Here is a 22,824-nt window from a genome sequence, read left to right as displayed (position 1 = left end):
TTGTTTTATGACCCTCTCAGGGTGGGGGTCATTCAGTCCTTGGTGAACAGGGCTACAGATAAGAAGTGGCCCTGATCATAGGTGTTATCTTCTTGGCCCCAGTGCTCGCAGATTGCTTTATGACCCTCTCAGGGTGGGGGGGTCACACAGTCTTTGGTGAGTAGGGCTACAGGCATCTGGGGTAGTATTACATTGTTAAAAAATACCTTAAAAAATAAAATTGCATTTTTTGTTTGAAAGCGATGCGATAACAGAGCTAATCATGTTGATTACGGTTTTGGTTTTTTTTGTGTTTTTTTATAGCCATACAAAACATGTTAAACTTAGTATCAGATTTACTGCATTTTTTCACACAACTACTTCTATGTTACACATCCATCCGTATTTTTTCTTTTACGCATCGAATAAATGACTGGGAAAATCCCCGCAGCCCCCGCGCTCTCATTCGTCTCCTTCGAGGGACAACAGAGGCAGTTAATGTAATGAAGGTAAAATATTTAGATAGCCCTGTGCCTCCGCTTTGAGACGCCGTTTGAATTTACATGAGAGCACGACTAGTTGCGGAGTTACGCTGCTGGAAAGTCCGCAACCGCGCTCTATCAGTGACGATGGGATCCGACGCTATAGGGTTAAACTAAGTCGCGCTTGTTTATGCGTGTGCAGCGCCCATGATGTGACCTAGGGTCAGGTGTAATCTGACTGGTTGTCCTGTATATTAGTCATGTGACTGGTTGGATGACGGGACGTGATCTAAACAAAATGCCTTCGCGATCGACTGGTGGATCGCGAACGACGTAATGAACACCCCTGCATTACATGATGATTCCCGATGGTCTTTGGCTCTAATTCAAACGACGCCTTTAAACCGTGACACATTTCTCTCCTGCTGTATTCTTCATCTTTGTTTCCTCTAAACTTCATGTCCCAGAAATCCCCGCAGCTGTGACCGTCGTGTCAAACATGGCTGCGCTCTTAACACTCCTACGAATGATCTGCAGTTTTTAAGACGAATTTAGGTCCGGTCACTGAATATTTTAAAGTTTAAATTTAGCAACGAGGCTTAAGCTAACGTCGTCAACATGATTCTGCCTGTTCTGTTTCGGAGCGGAGTTTACGTAGGGGAAGCGGCGTTTTTATCACGTTTTTCACGATTTAAATTCTATAAACGGAAAGTCCACGGATCAGGTCTGAGCTACACCGTATTCAGACACCGCTGGATGAAAATAACGCACTTTAAGAATGGATTTAAAATGATGAGTACACAGGCTAACAAGGTAAAAGTCTTCAAATGTAGACCTGCTTTAGTCTTGTTTTTGTCCATATACTGTCTGATTCTCAGCTGAGACTTGGGTATTACATCGACTTTATATTTATTTTCCTGAAGACTCTAACCTTAATGATAATTTCGCCTAAACAACCCAAAACATGCACAGTAGGTCAAATCCTCCAACTAAAGTAGTCTTGACCAAGACTAGCTCAAGATCTGGAGATGGGTCCCAGTGCTCCTCATAGGTTTAACCCAGAGACACTGAAGGATGGGTCAAATGCAAAGGATTTGCTACAAAAAATAAACTTATTCTTTTTTAGATAATAATAACATACAAAAGACCTTCTGTGACATTGCTCCTTAAAAACTCAAATTGCACATTATTATCATGTGTTTGCTGAAAGCTTTACATTGAATCTCACATACACCCGTTTTACCTGTGCCTTCAGGAGGCTGTGGACTTGTCTGTGTTTCCTGTGGAGAGAATCAGGAACTTCTGCATTATTGCTCACATCGACCACGGCAAAAGTACACTGGCAGACAGACTATTGGAGATCACAGGTCAGAAATAAAGCAGGACTTATGCAGGCCAAATGCAGGCCAAATGCAGGCCAAATGCAGGCCTAATGCAGGCCTAAAGCCGGACTAAAGTTGGACTAAAACAGGACAGACTACAGCTGCATTAACAGCTGCATTGGCTGGGCATACATTTTGCCAAAAGTTAACATTTTTTTAATTCTAGTTTCAATGCTCAAACGTGTTGATGCCAGAGTTAAAAAAGTGGGACTGAACTAGGACTTGCAGACAGAATACTGGCAATCACAGGTTGGAACTAGGATCAGGACTAAACCAGACAACCATTTTGTTCCTCTTGTTCCTCAGGTGCGATTTCTACCACAGAGAAAAACCATCAGGTTTTGGACCAGCTCCAGGTGGAGAAAGAGAGAGGCATCACTGTGAAGGCCCAGACTGCATCTCTGTTCTACCACCACCAGGGAGCGCCACACTTGCTCAATCTCATAGACACACCGGTAACACAACCGCTGTTTTCACATATGTTCCTGTGCTCTGTGGACCAACCCCTGTGGCACTAGATTTAGTTCTGTTCACTTCTCTTTTGGGTCGGTCATCACATGCAAAGCGCGTCATTCACCCCAAACACTCACCATCAGCCACGTGAAAGTAGGCCTGTCACGATAATTATTATATCCACTTCAATACATGACAGATGGAGCAATACGTTGTTTTTTTTTGGGGGGGGGGTCAGTATTTATCGTGGTACTGGGGAAGGTTTTGTTATTTTTCTCTTTGAGCTGTAAAAGGTTGAATTAATTTTTTCTATTGTAAACACTAACTACTAAAGTGTTTCATTCTGCCATTCATTTATTGCAGTTCAGTATTGTAGTTTTGGTTATAATTCTGCTTTATGGTTTGGTTTCTGTATTATTCTTTATATCTATATTTAGTTCAGCAATATATCGCACTTCAAAATTTGTTATTGTGCCTACTTCAGAGGTGTCAGCTAATCAAAGAATTTTAACAGAGCCCCATGAATAAACATGGGCTAATTTCCATGGCACTGTATACAGTGGCCTTTTCCGTCACTTGTAGCTAAATACACCGTGAAGACAGCATGCTGGAGACAGCAGAGACACGTAGACAGAGGCAGGAGAAGTGTTGCTCACATTAAGTTAATTCAGATTGCCTCGTTAAATGCAGGTTTCAAACAGCCAGCTCTGCACTGACCGTTCATACAAATACATATACAATAGAATACATACAAAAGCCAGAGGCTCTTAAACCTTTCACACAAGTACCACCAAAGTAAAAATCTTGGCTACCAGTACGACCAGATCTAAACCAGGTCTATAACAAGACTATTCCAGGTCCAGTCTAACCTGGTCTAAAATTGGACTACATCATTTCCATTGTAGTTCTAAACAAGAAATTATCCAAAAGAGGACAAAAAGTGGATAAAATGAACTCTAAATGAGGAAGATCCACAAACTGAAGATTTGTCACAGTACCACCTGAAGAAGCTGGACCACAGTTTAAGAAACACTAGTAAAAGTGATCCACACACCTTTAGACATAGGTCAGCTACTGTTTACCCACCTTCAGATCCAAAGCTGTATTATGGTTAGATAAAATGTCTCTCACCTGTGGGGTGCCCCAGGGGTCAATCCTGGGATCCCTGGTGTTCAATCTCTACATCCTGCTGTTAGGCCAGTTAATACGCAGCAATAATGTGTCCTAACACACCTATGCAGATGACACTCAGATATATGTCTCACTGGCAACAGGTGAATATGGACCAGTGGATTCACTCTGCCACTGCATCCAACAGATCAGTGTGTGGATGCAAAACAACTTTTTTCACCTAAACTCAGACAAGACTGAAGTCATAATCTTTGGCCCAGGGAAACATGGAGAAGGTGTTAACAGTCACCTCCAGTCTCTCTCTCTAAAACCTTCAAATCAGGCTGGAAATCTAGGGGTAATAATGGACTTTAACAGCCACATCAAATCAATAATATCTGTAGCGTTTTACCATCTAAAAAACATTGCGAAAATCAAAGGTACACTGTCAAAACCGGACTTCGAGAGACTTATCCATGCATTTGTCTCCAGTAGGTTAGACTACTATAATGGCCTGCTCACTGGCCTCTCCAAACAAGTGTTAAGACAGTTGCAGTGCATCCAGAACGCTGCTGCTCGGGTCCTGACTAGAATCAGGAAGTACGAGCACATAAGTCCTGTGCTCAGGTCTCTGCACTGTCTTCCTGTAGCTCAAAGAATAGACTTTAAAGCAGCTCTGCTTGTGTACAAATCTCTCCATGGCCTAGCACCAAAGTACATCTCTGACATGTTAGGGCCATATGAACTAAGGACTTCAGGGACAGACCTCCTGCTGATGCCCAGAGTCAGAACTAAATATGGGTAATCAGCATTTCAGTTGTATTCAGCTAAAACCTGGAACAGTCTTCCTGTAGATGTGAGACCGACCTCTACTTTGACAAGTGTTTAAATCCAGGTTCAAAACAGTTCTGTTTGGCCGTGCATATGACTGAAAGGTTTTTATTTTGCACTGTTCTGTTTTAATGGTAATTTTATGATTATTTGTGATTATTTATGTTTTGATTTGTGTGATTTTAATGTCTTTCTTATTCTGTAAAGCACTTTGAATTACTTTGTGTACAAATTGTGCTATACAAATAAACTTGCCTTGCCTTATGGTGAAATAGGCTAAATTAGGAGCCTACATGAAGCTTGAACCTCAAAAACTGAACCTATGAATTTGCAAAATGTACATTTGGGAAAAGGTCAGAGTGATGAATGCAGATAATGTCTCATTAATATCACACATTACATTGGTTCAGTTTTTTTCTGTGAGGGTCATGTGGATTTTGTGCTCTGTGCTGCCTGTTAGGGTCACGTGGACTTCAGTTACGAGGTGTCGCGCTCAATCTCAGCCTGTCAGGGAGTTCTGCTCATTGTAGATGCCAATCAGGTACAAGACACTATTCACACACATAGAGAAGTTATCTACGCACTACACATGTGGTCTTCAATATCATTAAAGGCCCTGGATTCATTGATGTCCAAAGCCCAAAACTCTGTTCCACCTGATCACCTCATGTCACTTCAGGAAGTGCTCCTCCAGTTACCAGATTTGTTCATTTCCGCTAACAAAGGAATGCTATTATTTTAATCTTAAAATGACTGCTCCAGTCAGTGTGCCATCTGCTAACAACAAAGCAAATTTTGTGCTTAGAAATCCATATACAAATACTTTTTGCAATTAATACTAATTATTTAAAGTTAAAAATGTGAAAAGTTTGGAGGAAATAATACATTTTCACATTTTATTGTTTTTTTCTCTCAATGCTCATTTTGACAGTATTTTTTCATGAACAATTTAAAATGAATTATTTATTTCAGGGAATCCAGGCTCAAACAGTGGCCAACTTTTATTTGGCTTTTGAGGCTCAGCTCGCAATAATCCCTGTCATCAATAAGGTATTTTACTTTCACAATTTAAGACTATTTTCTACATTTTAATGTAAACCTGTTGTAATTTTTGTTTCACAGATTGATCTGAAAAATGCTGACCCAGAGCGAGTGGAAGCTCAGATAGAAAAAGTGTTTGATATTCCACGAGACGAGTGCATCAGAGTGAGTCAGTCTGAAAATATAACATTTTAACGTTAAGGCTTCAAATTTTATGTTTTAACTCATTGTGATGACTTGCATAGTTTCATATTGTGTAATAGAAGGGAGCAAATCTGCCTTGTGAAAAAAATAAGATTTCAGGCCACTGTGACAAGAAATTTAAGAAACCTGGTGAAAGTTATTATCAAATGCATAATTTGGACTGTGGCCTGTGTGTGCAATACAAAATGACATGATTTGGGATGTGTGTGTGTGTGTGTGTGTATCTTAATTTAGTATAATGTCTGATTTCAACAAATCTAAGCCTATAGGGCTAGAAAATGTGTACATTACAAGGAAAAAAAGGTTTTGTTTTTTTTAAGCCTTAAATTGTAGTGGAGATAAAACTATGCGTTTACAATGGAAATGTATGAGAGAAATCAGCATGAGCAGAACCTTTTTGATCTCACTGACTGTGGTGTACACCAAAATCAACTAATGTGGGTGAGTCAGTCACAAGGATATCAGGAAAAGTCACTTCTTTTCATTTTATGGAGTAACAGAATACGCTAATATATGGCATATCGTAATAATAGTCGTGGCAATTTTGTGAAAAAATGTAAAAGTCTTTACAGGAAAACGTAAAATAAAAGTCAAAAACTTTTTTAAGTGCAACACAACAAACTGGATTTATGCAAAAACCAAAAATGCACCAAAGTCAATCTTCTCATTAATTATCTACACTGATGGGCCAGTCAATCTGATAGTGCCCAGAGTAAAAAAACATATATTACAATTGTTACTACTACTACTACTACTAATACTAATAATAATAATAATAATAATAATAATAATAATAATAATAATAATAATAATAATAATGATAATACTACTAATAATGCATATAAGTGGCATCTTAAAGGTTAATTATTTATGGTAACATATAGAATCAATGTGTCAATGGAAAGAGAACCCCTTCAGGGAAAAAAATACAAAAAGAGTCTTAAAAATATTCACGTTTGACCATTGACTTTACACAAAAACAAAAAAAATGTTTTGATAGGTCAGTCAAGCCTTATAGTGGAATTATCAAGTTTTCAAATTGGCAGTAGGTGGTTTGTGACAAAAACTAGGATCTAAAGGGTTAATAAATTATGGTAATCTATAATAATCCCAATATGTCATTTTAAATAGAACCTGAAAAAAAACACACACGCACAAAAAAAGTTTGATAACTTTATGTTAGTTTAAATACTGAAATACACTATTTGTATGAAACACTCCCAATGTTTGCATTTTCTCAGCAAGGCACGAGTTAAAAGTATCTGTGGAGTTGAATGTGGTTTTAATTGGACATAAATGAGTTCTCATTCATCTCCATTTGCTCATTGTTAAATATTTAAATGTATCTGACCATGAATTGTGTTATTGTCCATCCATCCATTTTCTTCTACTTATCCGTTGCTGGATAGCGGGGGGGCAGCAGTCTAAGCAGGGACTCCCAGACTTCCCAGACACATACTCCAGCTCCTCCGGTGGGACCCCAAGGCTTTCCCAGGCCAGCCGAGAGACATAAGTCCCTCCAGCGTGTCCTGGGTTTCCCCAGGGCCTCCTCCTAGTGAGATATGCCCAAAACACCTCCCTAGGGAGGCATCCAGGAGGGCATCCTGAGCAGATGCCCGAGCCACCTCAGCTGGCTCCTCTCAACATGTAGAAGCAGCGGGCTCTTCTCTGAGCTAATCCTGTGTGACTGAGCTCCTCACCCTATCTGTAAGGGAGCCCCCAGCCACCCTGTGGAGAAAGCCCATTTCAGCCGCTTGTATCCGCAATCTTGTTCTTTCGGTCATTACCCAGAGCTCATGACCATAGGTTAGGGTAGGAACATAGATTGACTGGTAAATCGAGAGCTTTGCCTTTTGACTTAGCTCCTTCTTTACCATGACGGTCCGACACGGCATCACTGCGGATTCGCCTGTCAATCTCACGCTCCATCCGTCCCTCACTCGTGAACAAGACCCCAAGATACTTGAACTCCTCCACTTGAGGCAGAGACTCCCACCCACCTTAAGAGGGCAAGCCACCCTTTTCCGGTTGAGAACCATGGCCTCGGATTTGGAGGAGCTGATTCTCAATACAGCCATGTCACACTCGGCTGCAAACCCCCCCAGTGCCTGCTGTAAGTTCTAGCTCGAAGAAGCCATCAGGACAACATCACCCGCAAACCAACACAAAGTGGCTGAGCTGTGGGGCAATAAGCAAGCCCACACCAACTCGCCGCCTCAGCAACGGCAGAGAAATGGAGAGTCCAGCCCCTCTCAAAGAGTTGGGTTCCAGAGCCCAAGCTGTGCGTGGAGATGAGGCCAACTACATCTAGCCGGTAACACTCAACCTCCCACACAAGCTCAGGCTCCTTCCCCCCAGCGAGGTGACATTCCATGTCCCCAGCACTAGTCTCCATGTCCAGAGATCCGGTCGCCGAGGCCCCCGCCTTCGACTGCCACACAGATATCTTTGCACCAGCCTTCCATGGATCCTCCTGCAGGTGCTGGGTCCATGGGAAGAAAGCCCCAAACCCCTCCACCACATTAAGGTGGCGGTTCAAGGGAATTGTGTTATTGTGACCACTCAAACTAAAATAAAGGACAGGTTGTGGAATGTGATGGGACATGGAGAAGCAGACTTGGGAAATGTAACTGAAATAACGCCACATGATTTTAACATTTTAGCAGTGGCAATGCAAAGAGAGATTGGAATAGCAACAGGAGTCAAGATATAACAAACCTGAAGGCCAGTGCACCCAAAGTCTAGATTTCTTTGTGAGAGGAAAAAGTCTCTGTCAAACCTGTTGCTAACACTAGTGGGAGTGACCTCGGAGAAAGATGACACCTGATTGGTTATTGGTTGTTAATGTTCATATCTCGATTTAGGGACAAAATTGTGAATTAAAAACACAAGGCTCATGTATAGTGGGTTAATACTCTAAAACTTTTAGGAATAAAATAAACGATTAATACCAGGCTGCGGGGGGCATTATACCTTTTATACTGGATTGTCACAACATGATGTCACAATGTGGAACGGAGTTTTTAAGATCTGGAGAGCTTCTCATTTAACTCTTATCAATTTCACGGTTTTCTTTCCAGATTTCTGCTAAGCTTGGCACAAACGTTGATAAAGTCCTTCAGGCGGTAGTGGAAAGAATTCCTCCGTGAGTCATTTTAAATTTAGCTGAAATTTCATCCATATTAAACTAAAATACTGCCTCCCCTCCTCAGCCCGGCGGTGAGCCCCTCCTCCTCACTTCGAGCACTGGTTTTTGACTCGAACTTTGACCATTATCGCGGCGTCATTGCAAATGTCGCTCTGTTTGGAGGAAAAGTGAAAAAAGGAGATCGGATTGTCTCAGCTCATCTGAAGAAAACCTATGAAGTCCAAGAGGTCGGGATTCTGAGACCCAGCGAACTGCCCACCAACCAGCTGTAATTACCAGGACTGAACCAGGACTAGAACAAGGACTAGAACAAGGACTAGAACAAGGACTAGAACAAGGACTAGAACAAGGACTAGAACAAGGACTAGAACAAGGACTAGAACAAGGACTAGAACAAGGACTAGAACAAGGACTAGAACAAGGACTAGAACAAGGACTAGAACAAGGACTAGAACAAGGACTAGAACAAGGACTAGAACAAGGACTAGAACAAGGACTAGAACAAGGACTAGAACAGGTTTTCTGATCTGTGTTATAATATTGTTTCCTCACCACAAACATACCGAGAGTTGCGTTTGGTTTCATTCGCATATGTTTAGACCATACCTATTTGTGATTGTGCCTGCTATACAGTTATAGTCTATGACACTCGTGGATCATTTTATCATTTGGATTTAATTTGCAATCTGAGATGGCTTAATAAAACATAAAAGTCCACTGACTTCCACATTAGAAAACTGAGGTTCCCAATGGGCGCTGACCTTGATGTAAACGTCATCACAACAAAGCACATGCTGTCGGCTCTTCCTATGGATAGCTGCACATCACACTAGCGCAACGCTGCTGAATCCTACACTTATCACTGATTAAGGAAATAAAATTGGGGAACAAAGTAAGTAGTACACAGCAGTGGGCTAGTATGGTGGTTAAAACAGGTTGATCGACAAAATGTTATCTTGAAAATAAGCGATTAAAGATTGCTCCAACATGCATGAATTGCTCAAACATACATGAACATGCAAAGTCCAACTTCAGAGGGTAAATGAGAAAGGAAACCACTATAACGTGATTAAAACCTCTGAAAAGTTGATTTAGCATAACACGTGGACAAAATGATTGGTACCCTTTCGTTAATGAAAAAAACACGACCATTGTTTTTCTTTCATTAACCAAAGGGTACCAACAGAACTAACTTGAATCTGACAAAAGTAATAATATATACAAATTCTTTGAAATTTAACCAATGAATGTCAGACTTTGCTTTTCAACCATGCTTCAACAGAATTACTTTAAAAAATAAACTCATGAAACAGGCCTGGACAAAAGTGATGGTACCCCTAGAAAAGACTGAAAATAATGTGACCAAACGGACATGTTAATCCAAGGTGTGTCCACTAATTAGCATCACAGGTGTCTACAATCTTGTAATCAGTCAGTGGAACTATATATAGGGCTACATGTAGTCACGGTGCTGTTTAGTGACATGGTGTGTACCACTCAATATGGATCAGAGGAAGCAAAGAAAAGTTGTCTCAGGAGATTATGAAGAAAATTGTAGACAAGCATGTTAAAGGTAAAGGCTATAAGACCATCTCCAAGCGTCTTGATGTTCCTGTGACTACAGTTGTACATATTATTCAGAAATTTACGATCCATGGGACTGTAGACAACCTCCCTGGACATGGCCACAGCAGGAAAATTGATGACAAATCAAAGAGAGAGATAATACAAATGGTAACAAAAGAGCCCAGAAAAACTTCTAGAGATTAAAGGTGAACCTTAAGCTAAAGGAACATCAGTGTCAGATTGCACCATCTGTCATTGTTTGAGCCAAAGTGGACAACCAAGGAGGACATCATCGTGTGGAACCTTTTGCCAAGGCACATCAGTTCTATGTTTAGATGGAAAAATGAAGCATATAAAGAAAAGAACACTGTCCCTACTGAGAAACATGGGGGAGGCTCTGTTATGTTCTGGGGCTGCTTTGCTGCATCTGGCACAGGGTGTCTTGAATCTGTGCAGGGTACCATGAAATCTCAAGACTATCAAGGAATTCTAGAGAGAAATGTGCTGGCCAGTGTCAGAAAGTTTGGTCTCAGTCGCAGGTCATGGGTCTTGCAACAGGACAATGACCCAAAACACACAGCTAAAAAGACCCAAGAATGGCTAAAAAGAAAACACTGGACTATTTTAAAGTAGCCTCCTATGAGCCCTAACCTAAATCCTATTGAGCATCTTTGGAAGAAGCTGAAACATGCCGTCTGGAAAAGGCATCCTTCAAAACTGAAACAACTGGAACAGTTTGCTCATGTGGGCCAAAATACCTGCTGAGAGGTGCAGAAGTCTCATTGACAGTTACAGGAATTGTTTAATTGCAGTGATTGCCTCAAAAGGTTGTGCAACAAAATATTAAGTTAAGGGTACCATTATTTTTCCAGGCCTGTTTCATGAGTTAATTTTTCTTATAATTCTGTTGAAACATGGTGGAAAAGCAATGTCTGACTTTCATTGGTGAAATTTCATAGATTTTTTACTTATTACTTTAGTCACATTCAAGTTATTTCCGTGACCATTGTGAGTTTTTCTTTCATTAACTGACTTAACTGACAGGTACCAACAATTTTGTGTGTGTAGGTCTTCTTTAACATACAAACTCTGCATATTTAGGTTTAGGTGTTCCTTTTCTCAAACTGAGGACACTCAATACAGGAATACAGGAAGTGCTCCACTGTGTACACTCTATACACATCACTAGAATCCTTTGGATTATTTCAGCCCTGGAATTGCCAGTCTCTACTGAACTAAAGGTACCTGTTAACTTACACTACCACTACATGACATCACAAGGTGGAACAGAGCATTTTGAGCTTTGGAGATGTAGACAGACTAATAATAAAGGCTGACTCAAACATGTGTTAATGAAACGAAACACAGCACAGAGGTTACAAACATGTGTGAATGATACACAGAAGTTACAGCATTATAACATGGCATAACAGTGTTTTGCTTACAGGTTACTTTGAAAAAAATGGGATCCTGAGTTTCAAAATGCTGTGACGAGGGTGGGAACGATTCTGTTTAGTCATGATTCTTAGTTTGATGCTTCAGTCACAATTAGATTTTATTTCAATTTTTGTTGGGCCTCAGAAGAACAGAAACTTTTGCTGATTAAAATAGAACCTTTCAATAAAATAAGTCAAGCGTTTATTGTATTGACATGATTTAGGCTACAGCTGTGAATTTTTCATCATTATATTGCATCTCCTAAGGAGCATGCTCGTTCTGACTTTCATGTCTGTATCTTTGCTTCTACCTCTTCCCAACAGAAGGTTATTTTTATTCATTATTATTATTTTTATTTCTTGCAGTTCAAGTGTGATTGCTTTTTTCGCTGTCTAATATATATATATATATATATATATTTTTATTTTTTTTTACAGTTTTGCTGGTCAGGTGGGGTATGTGATTGCTGGGATGAAGGACGTGAAAGAAGCTCAGATAGGAGATACCCTCTTCCTGCAGGAGGCGGAGCCAGTGGAGCCTCTGCCTGGGTTTAAACCTGCCAAACCCATGGTGTTTGCAGGTGAGAGAAGACACACACACACCACATTCATATTAGGCAATGTGGATGAAGATACTTTCCTAAGGACGCAACAACAGTTTGGATTAAAGTCCCTGCTGCACCACTGTGGCACCTGGTATTCCCAGCAGTCTCCCATCCAAGTACTAACCAGACCTGAGAGGCTCCAGCTGCTGTATGAAGGAAGTTTGCTGGCACCGGTTCCAGAGAAAGGCTCTACTCCATCATCTGGTGTCAAAAAGTAAAAGTTAATAGATAGTTAATAGATACATGGTCAAGTTGGTTAGGGTTTAGGTTGAGGGCCGATATTCGAGTATTAAACCAAACAGGATATGGAGATAGTAGAGCTCTTCTCATCATAGTGCTCCTCATCGGCTGCAACAGCAGCCATGTCTCAGTATCCCCATGGTGGCGCTGGCACAACAGTATCTTAGTGACAGATGAGGAAAAGTCATTCTTTTATTTGTTTTTTCTAATATCAGCCCAGTCCTAGTTTGAATATTCTTTAAAACTAAACTGCGTTGTTGTGCTCAAATCTTCTTCAGGGATGTTCCCCATGGACCAGTCTGAGTACACTGGGCTCCGGAGCGCCATCGATAGGCTGACTCTGAATGACTCTTCTGTCACTGTGCAGAGAGACAGCAGCTTAGCCCTGGGAGCAGGCTGGAGGTAGGACTAAATGCGGGGAGTAAAACCAGGGACCGTCTTCCAGCTCAGTTGAAACTATAGGGATTTTACGACTCCTGATATCATATGAATGCAGCGTATTAGCTTTATGAGGTTAATAAAACCTCATGTCTCTCATCAGATTGGGTTTCCTGGGCCTTCTTCACATGGAGGTGTTTAATCAACGTCTGGAGCAAGAATACAACGCCTCAGTGATCGTCACTGCCCCAACTGTCCCCTATAAAGCTGTACTGTCCTCTCCTAAACTCATCAAGGTAAATGCTCTTCACTGCAATCATGTAAATGTGTTTACACTTTCTGGTAACAGGATATTTCCCACCCTGACTTAAAAAAATGCCTTGGAATGCTGCTGAAACTGGTAATTCTCCTTGTGAACTGTGAGATGATTGATGGACTGTCACACCACATGTAAGATCAACTGTGGTTAACCATTATTTAAACAATGTAAAATAATAGTTAAATCCAACAATATTTTAACTTTATTTAACACATTACAAACATCTGTTTAACATTTACCTATTTAGCCTTCCAGTTGGCTTCAGCCATGTTGTTAACATAAGTTTATTCAGCTGGAATGCTCTAAAGTTGAACAGGGAAGATATCTGTGTAAACTCTCAGTCGTCCAGGTCTGACCCATAGCAAAAGATGAAGTTAATATTTATCAACTGGACAAATCATTGTAAAAGTGAAGACATTTCGCTGCTCATCCAAGCCCCGTCTTCAGTTCTGGTCAGATTACTGGTGGCCACTGCCTTATATCTATCTGAGGGGAGGGGCTAACTACACTGAAATTGTAAACAGCTATTGTCTCCATTTTCATCTGGAACTACCCTATTCAGCCCTTAACGACCCTGCTATTGTTCTCATTATTCTGGGTCTGAGGATGGAGTTATAGATGGGGGAGATATTATGTCTCAGGCCCCATTCCTGTTTAAGGAAGGATTCTCTTTCCTAACAAAAATAGCTTCTGTAACTCCCCTCTCAAACCATTTCTTTTCTCTGGCTAAGATCTGAACTTCACTGTCTTCAAAAGAGTGGTTAGTGGCTTTGAGATGGAGATGTAGGGCGGACTGGGGTCCAGAGGAACTCTCACGCCGGTATTGGTACATCCTCTTATGGAGTAGCTGTTTTTTAACGATTTGTCCAGTTGACAGATTTTAACTCCGTCTTTTGCTGTTGAACAGGGAAATAACCCACTTCCAGTGTCTGCACTACAGCATAAACCAGGACTGAAGCAAGGCTGAAGCAGGATTGAACTAGGACTAAATCCTGACTAAACCAGGTCTTTTGTCTCTTCCAGGAGCATGGCAGTGAGGAGATCATCATATTAAACCCAGCCCAGTTCCCAGACCGGTCTTTGGTCTCTCAGTACCTGGAGCCCATTGTCATAGGAACCATTTTAGCTCCAGATGATTACACTGGAAAAATCCTAAGTCTGTGTGCGGTGAGTCTGACTCATCTGTCTCTTGTAGTGTCCATTTTGACAATTTAAAGGCTCTGTTTCTGATTTTTCAGCAAAATGTCTTTCCCCAGTACAGATACATTGTATAAACCACTCTTGAGGTCAAAATAAGTTTACTATGTAATAAAGAGTTTTATTGTTTGTGAACCAGAAATCTAGGGGTAATAATGGACTCAGACTTGAACTTTAACAGCCACATCAAATCAATAACATCTACAGCTTTTTACCACCTAAAAAACATTGCAAAAATCAAAGGTATACTGTCAAAGCCAGACTTAGAGAGACTTATCCATGCATTTGTCTCCAGCAGGTTAGACTACTGTAACGGCCTGCTCACTGGCCTCTCCAAACGAGCCTTAAAACAGCTGCAGTACATCCAGAACGCTGCTGCTCGGGTCCTGACTAGAACCAGGAAGTATGAGCACATAAGTCCTGTGCTCAGGTCTCTGCACTGGCTTCCTGTAGCTCAAAGAATAGACTTTAAAGCAGCTCTGCTTGTGTATAAGTCTCTCCATGGCCTAGGTCCAAAGTATATCTCCGACATGTTAGTGCCATATGAACCATCTCGCAATTTGAGGACTTCAGGGATCGGCCTCCTGCTGGTGCCCAGAGTCAGGACTAAACATGGGGAATCAGCGTTTAAGTTTTATGCAGCTAAAACTTGGAACAGTATTCCTGAAGATGTGAGACAGGCCTCTACTTTGACAATTTTTAAATCCAGGCTCAAAACAGTTCTGTTTAGCTGTGCATACGACTGAAAGGTTTTTATTTTGCACTCTTCTCTTTTAATGTTAATTTTATGATGATTATTTGTGATTATTTATGTTTTGATTTGTGTGATTTTAATATTTCTTATTCTGTGAAGCACTTTGAATTACCTTGTGTACGAATTGTGCTATACAAATAAACTTGCCTTGCCTTGCCTTGCCAGGAAGTAATGATGGTGTGCTGTTAGGCTGCTAGTTGTTGTCTGATTTGTGAAAGATGTGAAAAGTGCTTATAAACTCATTGTGGTGACTAATTAGGATGATCAGAATGCATAAGGTAAGTGAGGAATAACTTTGGATTCGGGATGCATGGATCCAGTTTTTTAAGTTGAACAAGTCAACAGACATCATGGTTCTCCTCTGCAGAATTTTTGCAGAGGGACTTTAAGTCTTTCTCTCTCCTCAGGGCCGCAGAGGAGTTCAGAAAAGCCTGTTATACATTGACGACCATCGTGTGATGATGAAATACATGTTTCCTCTGAATGAGATCGTGGTGGACTTCTACGACCTGCTCAAGTCCATGTCCTCAGGATACGCCAGGTGAGACTGACAGGTGAGACTGACAGGTGAGACTGACAGGTGAGACTGACAGGTGAGACTGACAGGTGAGACTGACAGGTGAGGAGGAGAGGGACAGCTTTGTTTTTAAAGAAGTCTCCAAACCTATTATCCACAAATCTTGAAACTTATTATTTGTTTGGGATTGGCTCCATAAACCTGTCACATTAATCTTATAGCTTAAAGTCCTTTCAACTGACAACAATATTGTCGTTAGGGGTTGAATAATGGCGCTACTTTCTGACTTTTGTTTATTTATACTGACAGAAAATATTGAATTTTGTAATTACTGGGCCTACCCACATGAAGCAAAACTGGCAAAGAGATATTAACCATAAACCAAGTCAACAAATTCTGATCTGTACTTCAGCTTGATCTACAAGCTAAAAAACAAAATAGTTTTCAGTAAAATGCTTGTCCTACTACATGGTACAGTGTCTCTGGATTAATATTATAGAAATAAACTTGTCTTTCCTCTGTCTTGTTCTCAGTTTTGATTATGAGAACGCAGGATACGAGGCTGCAGACCTAATCAAGATGGAGATTCTACTGAACGGGCGCCCGGTGGAGGAGCTCACCACCATTGTGCACAGGTCTGGACCAGATCACACATATTATCTAGTATTTGATTTAGATTTCAGATTTAAATTTTTAAATGATCTTTATAAAACAGTGAGAACACGAGGACAGTGGCTTTCAAAGTGTGGTTAATGAAATGTGTCTTTTAGTCCAGGTTTAGTTCTGTTCTGAAATGTCCCTATACAGCTGTTCGTCCTTAAAATACCTGGTACTTTTCCCCACAAATGAAAGCGGCTGTTAGGGCTCTTTAGGATTTTTTGTATCAGTTCCTCCTTTCACAGGTGCATATGGACAGCTCTGCAATAGCCCTGACCTGATCTTTGTAGTTTTTTTGTTGTTGTACACTTTTAAAATTTCAATCGCTCCTATAATTCTTAAATTATACTCACCAAATTTTAGCTGTAGGTAAGCTGAACGGTTTTAGCCATATCCAACACACTTTGCATAACATTTGAAAGCATTTCTGGGGGGCTTTCTGAGCTTATGGCTCTTATTTGATCCTCGATATTACGTTTTAAGTCGTTTATTGTCTGAGGTTTATTCACAAACACCTTTTCTTTAAGATCGCCCCAAGGAAGAAATCGGGACTAGTCAGGTCTCGGGTGATCACATATTGCCCCGTCTTTGAAAACGATGTATTAATGGCATTTACGCTTGAGGCATCTCTGGTATTAAAATGTCATCTGTAACTCTGCTGTGTTTCTGAATTTGACCCATGTGACTCAAAGTACCACTGTACAATGAGGGTTCATTCCTCGGTGCTGTATTTGCTCATATTAATTTCAGAAGGGTAGTTCTAAATGCTCTGAAAAATTAAAATTAAAATATTTAGAAACAATCTTTTGTTTCTAAATATTATAATAATAATAATAATATTATTGTAATATTATTATGATTTTTTTCAACTGTCAGTGATTTTTAATCATATCTTCTTTTGCAGGGAGCAGGAATATACCAGAGACAAAACTGTTACCTGGTCTTTGTAGTTTTTAGTAGTTTTATATTGGTATTTTTATCGACATCTTTTCTCACAGTGAGTGTGCATACAGTGACCTGGTCTTTATTCTGCTGTATTTTTGTAGTTCTAATGATATCTGTTCTTTCTCAGGGACCGTGCATACACTATGGGTAAATCCATGTGTGAACGTCTGAAAGACTCGATACCTCGACAGATGTTTGAGATTGCAGTGCAGGCGGCAGTCGGGAGTAAAGTCATTGCCCGGGAAACGTGAGTGCAGTTAACACACAATCTTATACTGTAGGACTAACAGTGATGGGAAGAATATTTTGACAATGGATTTAGTTACAGAATACTGGATATCTGAATTAAAATTAATTTAGTAACGTATTCAGATACATGTGTTCACCTGCCCAGGGACTGCAGATAGAAATTAGCAGCAGCTAAATCTAGTGCAAATCATCTTTTCTTTTGTAAGATTAATGAATTTGTACATAGTCTCTGACAAACAAAGAATAAAGAAAGAAATAGTCCAATCAGGGTACTGTTTCTTATTTAGAATACTTTTATATTGAGTTGCATTACTTTAGTGTAAAGACGCAAGAGGATTAAAACCGTTTTATATTTGTTTTACCGTTTGTTATGCATTTATTTATCACTAACTGGAGGAGGAAAAGTCACATAGGCAAAGTGTTTTCTATTTTTCTTACAGATTATGATTAGTTTGAAGCCTAAATTGTGTTTTCAAGTACCACCATGTAATACTTTCATTTAAGAAAAGTAACTGCATCCTGGATACCACCAAATACAAGAGAAAACCAAATGAGTATTCAGAATACATGTATTCAGTTACTTCCCAACACTAAAGAATATTTAAAATGTGTCTGTTCTACCTGCCTGATCATGATTATGAAGATTATGAATATAAACCATTTTCTCCTACAACTCCTGTGTCTGTTTCGAGGATCAAAGGCATACAGGAAAAACGTACTGGCCAAATGTGTAAGTCAAGTATATTAAACGGACTATTATACCTGAAAACGTATTCATTGAATGGTTTACTTACATTTATTATATCATCTGTAAATTTAACCCTGATGTCCTCCCTGTTCCTGTGTCTGTTCTGTCAGTACTGGATGTAATTTTTTTCTGAAACATTTTTACTCTAATAACCCTGATGCCCTCCGTGTTTCGTTCTGTCTCTAATAGTGTATTTTTCCTAAACATTTTGCCCTCTAATTTGAACCCTGATGGCCTCTCTGGCCCTGTCTGTTCTTGTCAGTACAAATGTCTTTTTTCTGTCTTTTTACCTCTAAATTTAACCGATACCCTCCCGTGTCTGTTGTCAGTATGGAGGAGACATCACAAGGAAGATGAAGCTGCTGAAGCGACAGGCTGAAGGGAAGAAGAAATGAGACGCATCGGGAATGTGGACGTGCCCAAAGATGCGTTTATCAGTGTCCCTAAAGAGGATGGATAAATAAAATTACAGATAAACTAGATGCAAACTACATACAAGATCAAGGAGGCAGAGGAGAGAAGCTGGATGTGCCCTAAGACTTGTTTATCAGTCTTTTAAAGAGGGGATAATGTGCAAAATTAACAATGACAATAATGCTTTAACATTGTTCCCTCATCAAACACATGCCTGAAGAGGTTTTAGATGTCATCTATGCATGTTTGAGTAATCTAACAATCTCTCCCGGGCCCTAATCAAACCCTCCTTATGAGTACGAATCTGTACAAGCCCACAACCTTACATATGCATGGCCATTTTTCATAAATGTACAAAAGCAATGTACATTTATGAAAATTAGTGGAAGGCATGCTGCTTGTGTTATGATAGGGCTTTATCATACAAATTACATACAAACTACAAAGGAGGCCAAGGAAGATGAGAGAAGGTGGATGTGCCCAACTATGCACTTAATGTCAGTGACAAATAACTTGCTATTTGAGGAAAGACACTTCAGCTGTTACAAAATCTGGACAAGACAAAACTATGATGGACATAAAACAAAGTACAAAACAGAACTCTAGAAAATGCGGGTGAATTCCACCTGTAAATAATGAATAGTAATATTTAATTGAAGCTTTTGAATAAAATGTAAAAAAAACCAAAAACTAATGTGTGTTTGCATTATAACGATTACAACAATAATGGATCACATAATTAAATAATGAAATCTATTTAAGTTACTCTTTTAAATTGCATTTGATATATTCCTCTTAATATACTTAGTAAAACTGACCATTGTCCTCCTCAAGATTGTCCAGGAGATGGCAGCCTTACAGAGCATTGACTTCAGGTCAAACCATATACTGTATTTTTAACACATATAATTGTTAATCTTATACATCTCTATACAGTCTATGGATCAAACATATTGGTGTTAGAATCCACTGTGTTAGTCTGTTTTAGGTTAAATGCATTAAAGTGCATAAGCCACGTTAGGCTACTAACTTCTCTAAAACATAGTTAACATCGTTAGATTTAAGATTTTGCTAAAAATCTTGCCGAGTTTCTTGGTGAAGCTTAAAATTGTACTTCCTGGTTGGACATGGGCAGCAGATATGACATGTAGAGAGGTATGTTAGCACCCATAATGCAAACAAGGGCCAAAACCAGTCTAAATTACACAGTGGTTGTGATTTGACAAATAAAAATAAATTATAGGACCTTTATTAAGTTAAATGAAGGTTTAAACGGTCAAAAAAAATTCCTTCCTTTTGCGTAAATTATCTCTGCATTTTGGATTGATATGATTGGATGTTTTCCGTATTAATGACATCGGTAGAGGGATTCTGTTTTACATCTCAGGGCTATTTCCTGTATTTTCCAATTTTTTTACTTTTCTTCACAAACTGTCACTTTACTGATGTAAAATTATGTTAAATATTTACCACAGAACTATCCCACCGAACCAAGTAGCCTAATAATTTGAAAAATATATGAATCTTTCAAATGCACTTTAAATGACTTATAATACTAAATAATAGAGCAGATTTAAGTGTATATTTATAACTAATATAACGCTGAATTAAGTCTAATTTCTCTATTTGTATTAAAAAAATGAATCTGTGGTAAATGGGACTTTTATTTGGTTTATTTTTGCAATCGCATTCATGAGTTTGGAACCCATGCAGTGCCCGTAGTTGTATGCTGTTTATGCGGAAGACGCTCTGTAATATCCATGGGTCTGATGAAGCTAGCCGACCTTAATTTATTTTTCGCGTTTATGCATTTATATAAGCAATAACTTTGTCAAAGCGAGTCAGCACACATGGAACCTTATATTTAATCTATTGCACTATAATTTTATCTGAATTTCCACGTTTTTTCTAAGCTTTTTGCTCCATAAACTGATGTAAAGTCTTGGAAGTCAGGCGATAGTGACAGCTCCATTGCACAAGTTCTGCTGTTTTTAAGTTATTATGTTATAGATTTTTGTATTCAAATTACTAAAATGAAAGTACGTTCGTCTGTGTTCGCCTCGTGGATTTTGGTCTGTGAAGTTTCGCCGTGGCGCTGTTTTTGCGTGGGTTTTTCCCGGCTCCGGTGAAGTCTTCGTTCTCGTCAAGAGCAGGCTGTCGGACCTGCCCCCGAGCCCGTGACAGGTGAGCGCATCCCGTGGAGAGCCTGCGGCTGCGGCCCCTCTCTTTTGGAACTCAGCAGAGCTCCAGAAAACCCAGGAATGAATCTGATAATTAATTTATGAAAACATGCTCTACCACAAATGCTTGTTTTACAGCTGACCTCATTTACCTCTACATTATACATTACATTTCATTACATTACATTCACATTTCCCACTTCCCACTAGGCTAGAGGTGTCCAAACTTTTCTCATTAAGGGCCACATATAAACCACAGAGAAAGCTGAGGGCCGATTGAGGGACATAGACTGGTCACCAATACAGTGAATACTTCAATTATACTGTTATTATTACAAGTTAGACTGAACCACTAGACCTTTATTTATGCTTACATCCTCAACAGTACACATCAAATATTTGATATGAGCTTGCTGAAGTAGATTTGTACAGTAAAAAGTACTGGTCTTAGGGCTGCATTTGGCCCCCGGGCCACAGTTTGGACATGGGGGAAAAAAAAAAAAAAATTTATATATATATATAGATAGATAGATATAATAACATGCGCCCTTGCTGTGAGCCAGCTTGCAATTTGTCACTTTTGGCCTTGTTTCCATGGAAATGTTGCTCCTTTGGCTATAATATTCCACAGTAAGGCATAACGATTATCTATTTCCATTGAGGTTTTAACTTGATTTTAACTCTCTTTTTCTATGGAATCATGCAGTTGACTTTCCACCTCCAGAAAGTTAGCGGTTCATACTATCACTTTAAAACTATTCAATAAAAATGACAAATGTCTAAAATAATAACATTTATCTAAGGGGAAAAGGCAGTGTGCCATGTGATTGATTATAAAGTTACATTCTGATTTATGCCCTTAAAGCTCCTATATTACACTATTCTTGCAACCATGTTGTAATGCTGTAATACCTGTAGTTGTGTTTTGTTTCATTCCTACGTGTTTTAATAGTAGTAGTAGTAGTAGTCTGTCTTTGTCTGTCTACATCTCCAAAGCTCAAAATGCTCTGTTTCACCTTATGATGGCATGTAGTAGTAGTTTTCATCTTACCAATTACCCTTTTACCTTTAATTCAGTAGAGATTCTAAATCCTTCAAATGATTCATCAAATGGGCTAAAATTGTTCAAATGATTCTAATGAAGGTGTATGGAGTTTTACAAACACAATGGTGCACTCACAACTTCTTTTCTGTTCGAGAAAAGAACCTTAATATGTAGGGTCTTTGTGTTAAACATGTGTGAATGAAACAAAACAAAACCTCAGAGGTCAGAAAATAGTGGGCTTTGAATGGGCTTTGAATGGGCTCTTTAATAAGTCTCCCAGTGTTTTCATATGTTTAGTACTTTATCTCAGGTAGTTCGATGCCTGTTTGTTTGACACTGATTTCTGAACACATTCTTAGAAAAACTAAAGATAGCACAATAATAATGCTAGCTGAAGAAATTACCTGATTTTTTTTTACCTGATATCTTTGAAAATGTGGTTTATTTAATTTACTTTAATGATTAACAATTTAGGCCTAAAACAGGTGGCATAGCTGGAAGATCAGTGGTTGAATCCCAGTTTTTCTGAGTGCATACTTTATACTGGGTCCCTCATGATTCCATATGATACATCGCTCACTATACGATTACGTTTTTGCAATCCATCCATCCATTTTCTTCCACTTATCCGGGGCCGGGTCGCGGGGGCAGCAGTCTAAGCAGGGACTCCCAGACTTCCCTCACCCCGGACATGTCCTCCAGCTCCTCCGGTGGGACCCCAAGGCGTTTCCAGGCCAGCCGAGAGACATAGTCCCTCCAGCGTGTCCTGGGTCTTCCCCGGGCCTCCTCCCGGTGGGACATGCCCAGAACACCTCCCTAGGGAGGCGTCCAGGAGGCATCCTGAGCAGATGCCTGAGCCACCTCAGCTGGCTCCTCTCAACGTGTAGGAGCAGCGGCTCTACTCCGAGCTCCTCCCGTGTGACCGAGCTCCTCACCCTATCCCT

At 39.7% G+C, this 22,824-nt stretch overlaps 2 protein-coding genes across 2 annotated transcripts in view; both read left to right on the top strand.

The window, feature by feature from the left end:
- The first annotated feature begins 942 nt into the window (after positions 1-942).
- On the top strand, positions 943-18,703 carry guf1 (GTP binding elongation factor GUF1). The gene is made up of 18 exons (XM_033973677.2): positions 943-1,274; positions 1,717-1,828; positions 2,150-2,298; positions 4,698-4,778; positions 5,210-5,287; positions 5,360-5,443; positions 8,563-8,627; positions 8,695-8,898; positions 12,071-12,213; positions 12,756-12,879; positions 13,019-13,151; positions 14,198-14,341; positions 15,533-15,666; positions 16,176-16,277; positions 17,372-17,491; positions 17,998-18,001; positions 18,194-18,223; positions 18,571-18,703. Exons 1-18 carry the CDS (start codon positions 1,080-1,082, stop codon positions 18,634-18,636), a joined length of 1,968 nt encoding a protein of 655 aa, XP_033829568.2. The 5' UTR covers positions 943-1,079; the 3' UTR covers positions 18,637-18,703.
- Positions 18,704-20,383: 1,680 nt separating this feature from the next.
- pigg (phosphatidylinositol glycan anchor biosynthesis class G) overlaps positions 20,384-22,824 on the top strand; it is a 130,038-nt gene continuing 127,597 nt past the window's right edge. Inside the window, exon 1 of the mRNA XM_055224874.1 lies at positions 20,384-20,839. The gene's annotated coding sequence lies outside the window, so the exon portion shown is untranslated. The remainder of the gene's footprint in view (positions 20,840-22,824) is intronic.

The sequence above is a fragment of the Periophthalmus magnuspinnatus genome, chromosome 10 (genome assembly GCF_009829125.3).
Source record: "Periophthalmus magnuspinnatus isolate fPerMag1 chromosome 10, fPerMag1.2.pri, whole genome shotgun sequence".
NCBI lineage: Eukaryota > Metazoa > Chordata > Actinopteri > Gobiiformes > Gobiidae > Periophthalmus > Periophthalmus magnuspinnatus.
The sequence above is the reverse complement of the archived record's forward strand: the minus strand, read 5'-3'. Positions and strand labels throughout refer to the sequence as shown.

What these genes read in the sequence shown, in the direction of transcription:
- guf1 (XM_033973677.2), top strand. Translation starts at nt 1,080, where the DNA reads ATGATTCTGCCTGTTCTGTTTCGGAGCGGAGTTTACGTAGGGGAAGCG. An exon ending in TCATTGTAGATGCCAATCAG is followed by an intron (nt 4,779 to 5,209) that starts GTACAAGACACT and finishes TATTTATTTCAG; the next exon opens with GGAATCCAGGCTCAAACAGT. An exon ending in TAATCCCTGTCATCAATAAG is followed by an intron (nt 5,288 to 5,359) that starts GTATTTTACTTT and finishes TTTGTTTCACAG; the next exon opens with ATTGATCTGAAAAATGCTGA.